General features: G+C 43.9%; 2 protein-coding genes across 2 annotated transcripts; both read left to right on the forward strand.

Moving 5' to 3' along the window:
- The first annotated feature begins 1,519 nt into the window (after positions 1-1,519).
- On the forward strand, positions 1,520-4,295 carry LOC102703829 (bidirectional sugar transporter SWEET6b-like). The gene is made up of 4 exons (XM_040524697.1): positions 1,520-1,663; positions 1,782-1,998; positions 2,092-2,253; positions 3,700-4,295. Exons 1-4 carry the CDS (start codon positions 1,584-1,586, stop codon positions 4,012-4,014), a joined length of 774 nt encoding a protein of 257 aa, XP_040380631.1. The 5' UTR covers positions 1,520-1,583; the 3' UTR covers positions 4,015-4,295.
- Positions 4,296-9,077: 4,782 nt separating this feature from the next.
- LOC102704370 lies at positions 9,078-12,557 on the forward strand. The gene is made up of 5 exons (XM_006644285.3): positions 9,078-9,362; positions 11,465-11,599; positions 11,681-11,762; positions 11,905-12,021; positions 12,176-12,557. The coding sequence occupies exons 2-5, from the start codon at positions 11,481-11,483 to the stop codon at positions 12,224-12,226; spliced, it is 369 nt and encodes a 122-aa protein (XP_006644348.1). The 5' UTR covers positions 9,078-9,362; positions 11,465-11,480; the 3' UTR covers positions 12,227-12,557.
- Positions 12,558-12,846: the final 289 nt, after the last annotated feature.

The raw sequence follows: 12,846 nt of genomic DNA on the forward strand, positions 1-12,846 counted from the left end.
TATTACAATAAACATTTATGTTACTATTAAATATTAAATACTACCTTGTTTCATGTTAAAATACTTTTTAGTCTTATCTAGATTAGTAAATTTATTCATTGCTTAATATATATAATTATATTTATACGAATCTACGTGAAACTTGAAAATCTTACTGCCTCTATTTCATATTGTAAGATTTTTTAGTCTTATCTAAATTCATTAATAAATGTATATAATTTATATATATATATATGTCTAGATTCATTAGTATTAATCAAGGCTATAAAATTTTACATTATGAAACGGATGGAATATTATAAAATGAGGTGAGTATTAGCGTTACATAGGGATTTGGCAATGGGTCAGGTTTGGGCGGGTTTTACAAAAAACCCACCCGTCACAGAACTCGTGACCGTAAGATAAACCCATACACATAAATCTTCATGGGTACAAACCTAAACCAGTACCTATACTCGCCGGATACCCGAAACCCAATGGGTACCCACGGGTGAAACCATGTCAAACAAAAAATATCTTAATCACGACATCTCCATGAGTATATTAATGTTTTTTTAATATTAATCGCGACATCTTCATGAGTATATTAAGGTTTTTTAATATTTAAATGCAGGGAACAAGAAAATAAACATAGTCATTGATTATATACCAACAAGAAAAATAAAAAAGATAAAATAGTAAGCAAGTAAAACTAAGCTCGACGAATTCTAACGTTCAGTCATCCAATCATATCGACACAAATGGCCAATCATGCATCAACAATATTCTCATGCTCCCGACTTATAAAACTGAACAATAAGCATGCTTCAAATCGAATATTTCAAGGTATCGCTAGATTTTGGGGGCCACAATCGGCACCCACAGGTTAAATCTAAAACTCGTACCCAACACATAGCTTTCACGGGTACCCATCCCTACAAACCCATGATATAAATCTTTACCCATACCCGCACCCATTAGACCCGTGGCTCCAATTGCCATCCCTAGTGTTACATCGATAAAAGAGTTTAACTTTTCCAGATATCATTTAGAGTTAAGTAGCTATTATTTATAAACTAACTAGTATAACACTCTATCCCATAATATAAGACATAGCTATTTTTTTATTATCTAACAATATAAAATGTGCATGTAAATATGCATTAACTAGCACGTTATCTATCATTGAAACCTCAAACCACGTTACATGCGTGTCCATGTAATAGAAACGAGCGGGTGGTTATAACTTTTTTTTTTCTGATCTTTGTGTTAATGACAGTTGTTTTGGGACGGAGGAGTAGCCGTAACCGCCGTCGGCCGTGGCGTGATCTGGCCGCCGCGCCGGACCACCACCAGCCTCCCCAATCCGGCCCAAGCAGATGAGCCCCGCGGGCCAGGCCAGGCCGCCAGGACCCATCGATCCTCGCAAGTTCGGCGCTGCGGTCCACGCGCCTACGCCCCTACTCCCCCGCGACCGCCTTAATCTCCTTCCCTGTATAAAAAACCACACGCCGCGCCACTCGATCTCCGCTCCGCTCAAGTCCAGTGAGTAGCAGTAACCGAAACCACCACTCGGCTCCCCCAGGCCGTCGTCGTCGGCAGGGATGATTTCACCGGACGCGGCGCGCAACGTCGTGGGCATCATCGGCAATGTCATCTCCTTCGGCCTCTTCCTCTCCCCCGTGTAAGGCTCGATCTAAGCCAGCCGATCGATCGTTTCTGCTGGATCGATCGAGAGAGGATTTTAGGGAGGTTTTTCTTTCTGTTTGATGCATGCATGCGTGTGTCTGTGCTGCGTGCAGGCCGACGTTCTGGAGGATCTGCAAGAGGAAGGACGTGGAGGAGTTCAGGGCCGACCCGTACCTGGCGACGCTGCTCAACTGCATGCTCTGGGTGTTCTACGGCCTCCCCGTCGTCCACCCCAACAGCCTCCTCGTCGTCACCATCAACGGCGTCGGCCTCGTCGTCGAGGGCACCTACCTCGTCATCTTCTTCCTCTACTCCCCCAACAAGAAGCGCGTACGCACGCACGCACGCACGCATCCTCGGTTCTTGTCTGTCCATTAATTTCTCCCGTGATCTAACGTACCCCACCCACCCATATCGATGCAGCTGAGGATGATGGCGGTGCTGGCCGTGGAGGCGGCGTTCATGGTGGCGGTGGTGCTGGGCGTGCTGCTGGGCGCGCACACCCACGAGAAGCGCTCCATGATCGTCGGCATCCTCTGCGTCTTCTTCGGCTCCATCATGTACTTCTCCCCGCTCACCATCATGGTACGTGCGTCCCTCCGTCCGTCCGTCCATCGATCCGGTCTACGCCGCCGCATGCCTGCCATGCCCGCCATGACCGCTTCGTGCTTCGATACGCATCTTTCTCGAAGTAATTGCGCATTTCTCACCGTCAATTCGGTGGCAATGCACGTGAGTAAATTATCTGGCTGGACGAGATTAGGATGCGTTGATTAGGTAATCTGTTTCTGTTAATCTGCATGGATTTCCAGGGCCCACATGTCAGTCAATGGTTACGGTAATTAATCAATCAATTAATTAAACTAGGGAGGTCAGATTTAGTGTTGGGCACAGGTGGCGGCAGCGGGCAACTATTATATTGCTGCTGTTTGCCTTATGTGGATGCTCATTTGATAGGGTTAAATTAATTAATTCGGTACTGTATATGGTCCTTTGCTAATTTGGTGGGACTCACTACAAGCAACAGCTGTTTTAGATTATGTCCAAGTTTAATTGCTCTGGAACACTGTATTTGAGGGAGGCAGATTAGCAACTTATTTGTTCAGGTTGTTGTTCTGTTGGCTGTTGCTTGCTTACCACCAATTGTCCAATTGAGTGATTAGCCAGGAGGGGTTGCCATCACTTTTTACACTTGTTTGCATGATCTAGACACAAAGCTAATAGCTAGGGATCAGCTGGAGATCTTGCATCCTGATCAGGGCAGGTGACTCATCAGGTTGTGGTTGAGGCATTAAGGCATTCACTATCTGTGTGAGCACGTCTGGTTTGGCATGAAGTTGGTTCTTTCTTCCTTCTGGGCCCTTGTAAAAGAAAAAGGCGAACCCAACTTTGGAACCAAAAGTTGAATCGTATGAACGGAGTTGTTTAATTGCCATTTGTCAGATACAGTGTTAATTCTCTCGAAAATTTTATGATACTTAAATTCCGGATACTAGATATGTATAAAGTTTTGGTACCTTCAGGTATTACGTATCCTGAGATACCAAATATACCAGTAACTATAGCACCTTGAGATATCTTTTTAGAATGTTAATGTTAACCCTAGTTGTCCATCTTATCATACACGATAACAAATTGACGTGCACTAGTTTCATATTGATATACTCTCTCCGTCCTTAAATGTTTGACGTCGTTGATTTTTTTATACACGTTTGACTATTCGTCTTATTCATACATAATTATTTTCATATTATTTTAGTTAAATATACTTTTATGCATATATATATCTTTACATACTTTAAAAACATAGAATAATACGAATAGTCAAATATGTATAAAAAAAATAAACGGTGTCAATGATTTAGAGACGGAAAAAGTATATATTAGCCGAAATCAACAGCTGCGTCGTTTGGCTCGTCATGAATCGATACTACCCCCAAACGTATTATCTGATTGTTGATCTGGCACCTGCATTTTTCGTAATTAAATGCTTCATACAGTTGTGACTCTGGTTTTTTTTTTTTTTTGCAGGGGAAAGTGATAAAGACGAAGAGCGTGGAGTACATGCCCTTCTTCCTGTCGCTGGTGTGCTTCCTCAACGGCGTGTGCTGGACGGCCTACGCGCTCATCCGCTTCGACATCTACGTGACCATCCCCAACGGCCTCGGCGCCCTCTTCGGCGCCGTCCAGCTCGTCCTCTACGCCTGCTACTACAGGACCACCCCCAAGAAGCAGCCCACCAAGGACGTCGAGATGCCCTCCGTCGTCTCCGGCTCCGGCCCCGGCGCCGCCGCCGGCAACGTCTCCGTCACCGTCGAGCGACATGATGCTAGCTGCCGTACGTAGTGGCGATTCGGCCGTACGCCATTTTATCCTCCGGAAGATCCGAGTAGTTGTGTTTTTTTCGATCAGGTCATAGTTTGTCGTGGACATCGTGGTACCGTACTACTACTGGTACAGCTGGTGGTGAGAGGGCTTAATTTCACATGTGGCTCAAGCATGCAGTGCAATTAGCCATAATTATGCCGAGATACTGAGACCATGCTGCAACGTTTGATACTCCCTATTCCTGGTTGTGTTTTTGTCAGGCGTGATAACCGGTAAAGTGGTAATGGCGTTTTGCAGAAGAGGAGGCTATTGTACGATATCTCGTTTTGAAACACGATAACTCCTATGAGATACCAAATATGATATTTCACTGATAACAATTGATAACAGAACAGTAATATCTGATACTTGTTTGGTAGCAACTGATACTATATGATATCAACTGATATACTATTGGTAACGATGGATAGCAAGACGATACCGACAATACTCGTCAAGACAAGAATGATGCTCTAAAATATAAATGATATCTTAAAATATATAAATTATAATAAAGAGATAATTGATAAAATGTAAAGGAATGAAGAAAAATCAACACAAGCAACGAATTGAGAGGTACACCGTATTCTAACGTTTTCAATTTAACTTATAAAAAAATAAAAGCTAAAACATGGTCAGATGTCACTAGCTACGTTATCATTTGTCATGCTAGGACGGCAAGGGACTTGCTGAACGGCAAAAGACTTGCTGAAGGACACAGTGGCAGTGGGTCGCTAGTGTTGGAGGAGAAGCCACACCATCAGCTCAAGCGATGGCAGGTGCACTTATCTCTTACTTTGTTTGTGGTAATACCATACATATGGACAAGGACAGCACACCATGTCATAGATTTTTTTAATTGTCAATTTGCTTCAAACATGTGTTTTAATCCTTCGAGAGGATGTAACATCGTTTTTACGTAATATGCGTTATATTTTTAAGAAAAGACTCGCAACATTGATTAATACATGATATAATATTCTACAAATAAATTGTAAAAAATAAACAAACTAAACTCTAATTAGTATACACATATCAACGATAATTTGTTTGTTGCAACTTGTATAAACCAAACTTGATACTAATTGTTTATATAATAATATATCATACATTAATATAACTATTAATTGTCATGTAAGAAACGAGAGAATAACCTCTTGGAGGTTTTAAAGAGTTCTCTCTTTGCTCGCCTGGTAGTATGCCACCTCGTTTTCTAGGTCAAAAGTTCACCGCTGCTTAGAGCAAGTTACATAGTATAAGCAACATATATAGTAAATCTAATAACCAATTTATATAATAGTTATCTATAGATATATATTATATAATTAATATCTAGTTTCACTTATCATACATACATATGTTTTGAAGATCGTGTTACAGTTGGCTACAAATTTATAGCATGCTGCTCTTCTCTCTCATCTCTTATCTTTTTAAAATATGTTTATAGTTATCTTATAGTTTGCTATTGTGCCTGCTCTTAATATGTCCATTGATCGTCAGAATATGGCTTCTGCACTTTTAGCCGTGATGACGTGGGCCCGTTTTTGCCGTAACGTAGCGAATCTTTTACTATCACTGCACAATCTATCTGATCAACCAAACCTAGACAAAGAATAAGAGAGTCAATCTTGATACATTTTGGCGAGTGAAGAGCTGTTGCAGTCGAAAGGGAGAGGCGTCCAGGTGCTAGGCGATCTGGAGCTGGGCCATTTTATTTTCCAACGAGGCTGATGTGGATTGGTCTTGGATAGAAAGGGACCCGTGCAGAGGAGGCAGTATGTGTAGTGGGCTCCTTCCCTTTGGTCTCTTTCTCTTGCGTGCCTTGAGCAAATTATCCAGCCGCATTCAGTTCATGTTTTAGTGTCATACTTACAAAAGACTAGCGAAGAAACAAGGGGAATATGGTCAAGAATGTGTATTTTTAAGTGCCGAAAGTACTTGTTCAGTCAGAGAGCCCATAGATAACGCTAGAAGCCTAAAACCAAACTCAGAGTTCTTCTCTCCTTTGCAAAGTTCACATGATTTAGCAGGTAGAACGTCAGTCTAATGACACAAACAGCAACAATTGCTCAACCTTGCACGACTCCGAGGGAAGCCATCAGTCTACAACTGTACACACTACTTGCCAAAAATATGTAGGTCACTTTTGAGATGAGGCCAATCACAGTGAGATGATATGGTGCGTGGTCTCGAACTCTCGACCTATCAGGTTGGAGATTCTCCTAAGACCGCTCGTCCCTTCACGAGGGCATGAGGTACCCGTAGGGATGGCAAAATCCCCGTCCCTGCCCCAACGGGGCTGGAGCTAGGGGCAAATTCGCCCCGCGGAGAGTTGGGGTCAGGGCCTTGGTTTTTTAGGAGACATGATCGTAAGATATTTTTAATCCAGGAGAATTCTCGTGGGGCCTCAAAATATTAAAAAAGAAATAGAAAAAAATCCAAGACTCAGCTATTGGGCCTAGCCCATACCGATCAGCCACTCCGCCCACTTGCCACTCAAAGATGTAAAAGCAAAACCCAGCAGCACCCACTCTGCAGCACTCCCCACTCACGTCCACGGAGGCACGGAGCGTGGCCGCCGCCCGCCGCCGGCTCTTCGCCCCCAGGCCTCCACTCCCTGGGGCAGCCGGGCGCCAGTGACCGCCCGCCGCCACCTCCGCGATCTCGCACCTCAGCTTGCTCTTCCTCCTCCTCCTCCGCACATTCTCCTCACTCCTAGCTCAGGCCACAACGAGAGGCGCCTCCAATCCATCAAGTCTCTGTCCTTTATTGTTTGTGTTCTTTCTATTTTTTTTCACATCTTATGACATCGTATCTGGGAAATTTGAGGTCCCGTTTGGAGGCAGGACCCGATGGGGCCGGGGCCAAGGACCGTCGCCCCCCTCACACCCCCCCCCCCCGAACTCCGTTTCAGGGCCAGGGACCCAGTTCGGGGCTGGGGCCAAGGGCATTCTAGAACTCCCTGCCCTGCCATGTTGCCAACCCTAGGTACCCACTACAGGGCGGGACCAGCTAGAGTCAAGGGTATTGAGGGTATTCAGATGAATACCTAAGAATTTTGGCAAAAAAAAAATATAGACTTAAAGAAAAAGACATCTGTATGATCAATAAAATAGATATAGGCCTAATTCAGCCCAAGAAAACCAACAAATGACGGTCTAGGTTAGGAATAAGTTCACCAGAGGCCTCTCAAGTTAACGTTAAGTTTATCTTAGGTGCCTTAACCCCAAAATCAGAAATGTGTACCTCTAAACTTATATAAACCGTTTGAAAAACATCCGTCGGCAGTATTGACTCATCTTTTTGACCGGTTTCACTGAGGTGGACTCTAGTGGACCCCACGTGTCAGGATTTTTTCCTCTTTTTTCCATTTTTTCTTCCCCTCTCTCTTCTCCTTCTCTGCGTCGTCGGCACGACCGGCGAATTTGCCTCGCCGCTCAGTATCTGCACTACCGCGCACATCCTTGGCTGGAGCATCAGCTCCGAGCTTGAGCATGACAACCCAACCAGCAGTGCACTCCTCTTCTCCCCTCATTGTAGTCACTGCTTAACCTCGTGTTCACATCGATGAGGAGCTCGCCGCGCCCCACCTACAGCCCACCTGCCGCCCAGGCACCCGTGCCCTATCCCGCTGGCCGTCGTCCGTAGATGTATCATCTGGAACACCTGAAACGCCAACGTTGGCTACACGCTACCTCGTGGAGTCTGGCAACGAGCTATGGCGTGCTCATCGTAATGGCAACCCTCCTAGCCAAATTCTGCGGGGGAGTCGGTGGCCGAGTCGCCTGCTTCGGCGCCGCCATCCCGCCGAGCCATACGGCGGTGGCGGCGTATCCCCCGGGAGCACCACGAGGAGGGCTCCCCTGCTGGCAACAACCAGCAAAGAAGAATAATGTAGCTCTAATCAACAGCAGCATGCACGGTGTTTGATTGCCGAAGTATGATCGCATGCACGCAAGATTTATTCCACTAATCCGACTCACAGCTAATCGATCAAATAATTGTGCCTTTTTTTTCATCTCTATGCTTGTCGAGAAATAAAATAGCTAAAGAAATTGGGCCCTTTCACCCAAAACGTCACTGTAGACGCCACTGATCTGTTCGTCTTTACCAGCGTATAGCATGATCAATCATCTCCTCTGTTCGAGGGCTATGTAGATATTCTTCCTTAATTCGAGCCTTAAAACTTTAGCTTTTGTACGATTAGTTTGTGTATTAATACTCCTTCATCAACAATGCGTTTGAGATCGAGATGGTTTATTCAATGTGTGCATGAACATTACAAGTTGTGCACCATGCATGAGACAAGAACCATGTATGTCAGTCTGCGACGTGTTCTAGTGCTCGCCATGCCATGGATGCATAGAGCTCATGTGTTATTAGGTGTTGCATTTTGAATAGGGCTACGATGTGCTGGCAGTGAGTGCGTCGAGAAATCTGCAAAGTGCGGTGTTGGGCCAATTATGGCGTCGTTCGGATGCCGTCGCATGGAGCGGCCAGCTCCAACCGCCACCGCCACTCGCCCACGCCTAAGCTGTCAAACGCCGTCGCCGCCACCGCAAGCCCGCGTAGGCCGCCGGCCGTGCTCCGCCTTCCAGTGTCCTAGCTGTCGCTCGGCCTGTCTGTGGTTCCGCCGCCCGCCCGCGCCGGCCGTGCTTTGCCCTCCGGCCGTGCCCTAGTTCGAGAGGAAGGAGAGGAAGGAGAGAGAGAGGAGAGGCTGATAGAAAAAAAGGAAAAAAAGAAAAAACTCTGACATGTGGGACCTACCATATACCACGTCAGTAAAACCGGGCAAAAGTTAAGTCAATACTGTGGAGAGATCTTTTGTGAACGGTTTATGCGAGTTTAGGGGTACAATTTCTGGTTTTGGGTTTGAGGGATTTCAAGCAGACTTGACATTAAGTTGAGGGACCTCTCTTGAACTTATTCCTCTAGGTTATCTTTCCTACCAACTTCTTTCGGCCCAAATCAAATCTGGCCCAATAGCCCAGTATTCCTAACCGTAGTTTCTTATGTGTGACAGTGCGCGTGTCTGAGAAAGTGAGAACTGGGAAGAGGGCAAGAGGCGGCATCGGTTTGGCGGCGGCGCGGGCGACATGGTCCGGCGGTCGGCGGTCGGCGGCAGGAGGGGAGTTTGAGCGGCTGCGCGCGACGAGCAGGGTCGGGAGCACGGAGCGGCGGCTGAGCGCCGGCGAGGGTGCGAGCAGGGACGGGCGCGCGGCCGGCGGGGGAAACACGCGGGCGACCGGGCGTGGGCGGCGCCGGGCAGGCGCGCCGCGTGCAAGCCGGCGCAGCAATCCAGCAAGCCGCACTCCGCGTCTCCGCAGGTTCGCAGTCTTCTGTACCCTGTAGTTCTGTCTCCGCGTCTCCGCCGATCCAAAGACATCAGCTATGATTTGAGCAGAGACGCTGCTAAAAAGTAAATGGTGCTCTTATTTCTGTCCACTAGTACATCAGAATACATCTTCTTGAAATACTCATAAAGACCAAACTTGCAGTTGCAGCCACCTTGAACACCATAGCCAAAAAAAAAATTCCCAGCCCAACCCCTCCAAAGCGATGAAGTCCCCTCTTCCTTTACAAGAATGTTCACTCCCAAAAATATGCTGGTGTACTTCATGAGATTCACCTGCCAAAAGAATAATTGAATAAAGGGAAGAACTATAAAAACCAAACATTACGTTGTATATCATTTATGAATTTGTAATGATATATGCAGAGGAAAAGGGAGAGAGGCTCGTGTCTGCAAACCATTTGAAATACATTTCATTATCTTCACACAATACAGATCTCAAAGCTTCCATTAGGAAGACCTCCCAGTTAAAATGAACAACTAAGTATTGGGAAATCGCTACCTATAATCATTTCTACTCTCACCAGCTACTCAGCTAGACAGTGGTAATTGCCACGCACACATGAGGACTCAATTTGACATTTTTGTGTTATATATGATATAAATCGTATGATCATTAAATGTTTGATGTTATACAAGCCAATTATTAGAGTTTTGGGTATAAATTTTTTTATACCCTAACATTTCGAATACCCATGCTTCAAATCATGCGCCCGCCCCTGGTCACTTTTGGTTTGTCCTAAATCAAAACTCTTCAAGTTTGACTAAATTATGTAGTAACAGTTTCAACCAAAAATATATATACAGTAAATATATTCAATGATGGATTTAATGAAACTAATCTAATGTTGTGAATGTGAGTACATTTTTCTATACGCTTGACTAAATTTGAAGAGGTTTGACTTATGACAAACCCTAAGAGACTTATAATATGAAATGGAGGGAGTACTTTTCAAGCCTTATGACAAACCCTAAGAGACTTATGACAAACCCTCAAGAGCGAGCCTCATTCCTTCCTTTTTGTTGTTGATTTTCATTGACTTGCAAGAAATGAAGAAGTGAACGATGCACAAGTATTTGTGAAATAATGCAAGTGTCAGCAGTACTTTTTTTCAGCATGCACTTGAAATTTGGTCAGCAAACAATAGTAGTTGTGCTATTGGGTCATTTTTTTATGCTATTGCACTATAAAGCTTGTTGTAGTTTCTGTTCGAGGTTCATTCGTGTATATGCAGTGGAGATGTTTGTAGAAATGACAGAAAGAGATGTTACTCATGTTAGTGGGGATTGTATATGGGGTATTGGGGTCTGGACCAAAGCAAGTGAACTCAATGCATAATTTTCTATCAGATGTCTTCAATGGTTCAATTTAACTAGGAAGGTAGTGGTATTTTAGGACAGAGGGAGTATTTGAAAACTCACTTCAGCGTTTACATTTTTTTAGGAATTTTACTTTTGGTGGTTAATGAGAGGTTAGTTTATGCCTGTTGAAAGGTACAGAGCATGACCAACTCAACTACTTTAGATACCTGTCCTTGGAAGTTGTATGACTTGTATACATAGTGATTTAGCTACGTAACGAGGCTATAAGTAGTTGGATATGCACACTTCTATAGACAGGGTTTGTGATGATATTTTTCAAGCATTATGTTGGCGAAAAAAATGTATGATCAATTACTCAAACTGGAACTGTTCTATTACAGCACAGGCATTGTGCAACTTCTAAAAAACCTAATAGTCTATATATGCTTTGACAGTTCTCTCTTACATGCCCGTTGTGTATCATTTGCATGTCGACATAGTATTGTGCATTTTGCTGAAGAAACCACTTCTATAATGTTGCTTATTAAAACATCATGCTCTATAGAGATGAAAATATTTTTTGCCTTTCCTATCTTGCTTCTATCATAAATCGGCTTTAAAAGTAACCTTGATATCTATATGATCTAGGGCTGAAATGTTTGTCATTGGCTTAAGATGATATATTGTGATTTTACTTACAGAGTTCTTTTACAATCACACAGCTACTGTGAACTGTGTGTATCAGCTGATTTAGTATTTCTTCCCTAATACCAGCATCATCTGTTGTGGAATGGATATTTTCTACCAATGTAAGGAGATCTTAAAGATCCAGAAGTTCCGGCGTATGGTGTCCTATGCTGGATTCTACTGCTTCACTACGGTCCTGACCTATGCTTACACAAGCAATACGTATAGCACTTCTGAACTATCCATTCCTTGTGTACTTGCAGAATTTTGCTTGCCTGCCAATAACCTCTCAACCTATTACAGGACAAGGGCTGGCATTTCTAGGGGCGACCAATTTTACGCCTCCTATCCTGCTGGTACTGAGCTATTAACTGACACTGCAAAGGTGTGAAAACTCATGTCTTGTGCCCAGCCTTTTTATCATCTTAACAGAATGTGCGTTCAAAGCAAGTGCCATTTTGTTTATTTCAAGTCACTTGCCCACTTACTTCAGAAGGTGATGTTCGATTTCATTTGATGGTTTGCAGCTTTACAAGGCTGCATTGGGTAATTGTTTCGAAATAGATGACTGGGGTCCAATAGAGTTCTCTATCATGGCAAAGCATTTTGATCGGCAAGGAAAACCGCCATATGCCTACCATGCAGTAAGTAGTTGCCCACTTATATTTCATTAACTGTACACTCGATTTGCTAAGCACTTGCAAATCTGCATTTTCTCTCGAAAGCACATATATACTTTTGTTTGTTAGGATATGACTATTCCCTGCATAATTTGCATGTTTTCACTGTGTTTTTCAGCAATACATGGCACACCTTCTCTCCCATGGACAGCTCGATGGAAGTGGGTAGCTGCACGATGTGCTTAAGTAGCCTTCTGGTTTGTCTCATGATGATCTCTGGTATCGGCAGTAGCTTAAGTTATGGTAGCGTATTGGTGGTATCACCGTACATTTCACTGAGATGCTGTGTACAAATGGACTGCCTTGGTACGCTGTGTGTTCAGATGGCATGCGACAATGAACTGCAATGCTCAAAGTATAGGTAGTTTCTGGATTTTTTTTAAGCCATCAACCACTACATTAGTACGAACTTATTACCACTGTTAATGATCCGATAGTTCCTTCCTGGAAGAAATCAGGACGTTTCCTTTCGATAATACAAAGAAATGATGATGTCTGAAGCACTAATGCTGTCCAATTTGTTGAACGGAACTGCTGCATTTGTGTACAAACAGCAAGTTGTCTTCTGAACTTCGACTGATGATCCCTCGCATTTCTAGCACATGTTTTGAAGATTATGAAACCTGACGTCTTGTTACCGTGCCCTGAAGATGCTATGTTACCTTAGGTGTAACGTTCGTAGTAATACTCTCTCCGTCTTCAAACATAACGGGATTTGTTTTGGAGAAATTAAGGATAGAGTATAAAGACTATAATCCCCTTTTTGCTTCAACTTATAAATATAAGTCA

This window comes from Oryza brachyantha, chromosome 1 (genome assembly GCF_000231095.2).
Source record: "Oryza brachyantha chromosome 1, ObraRS2, whole genome shotgun sequence".
Lineage (NCBI taxonomy): Eukaryota > Viridiplantae > Streptophyta > Magnoliopsida > Poales > Poaceae > Oryza > Oryza brachyantha.

Excerpts from the sequence above, each read along its gene's own strand:
- LOC102703829 (XM_040524697.1), top strand. The coding sequence starts at position 1,584 with ATGATTTCACCGGACGCGGCGCGCAACGTCGTGGGCATCATCGGCAAT. Across the intron at positions 1,664-1,781 it reads GGCCTCTTCCTCTCCCCCGT|GCCGACGTTCTGGAGGATCT; the intron begins GTAAGGCTCGAT and ends TGCTGCGTGCAG. Across the intron at positions 2,254-3,699 it reads TCTCCCCGCTCACCATCATG|GGGAAAGTGATAAAGACGAA; the intron begins GTACGTGCGTCC and ends TTTTTTTTGCAG.
- LOC102704370 (XM_006644285.3), top strand. The coding sequence starts at position 11,481 with ATGGATATTTTCTACCAATGTAAGGAGATCTTAAAGATCCAGAAGTTC. Across the intron at positions 11,600-11,680 it reads TATGCTTACACAAGCAATAC|GACAAGGGCTGGCATTTCTA; the intron begins GTATAGCACTTC and ends AACCTATTACAG. Across the intron at positions 11,763-11,904 it reads TATTAACTGACACTGCAAAG|CTTTACAAGGCTGCATTGGG; the intron begins GTGTGAAAACTC and ends GATGGTTTGCAG.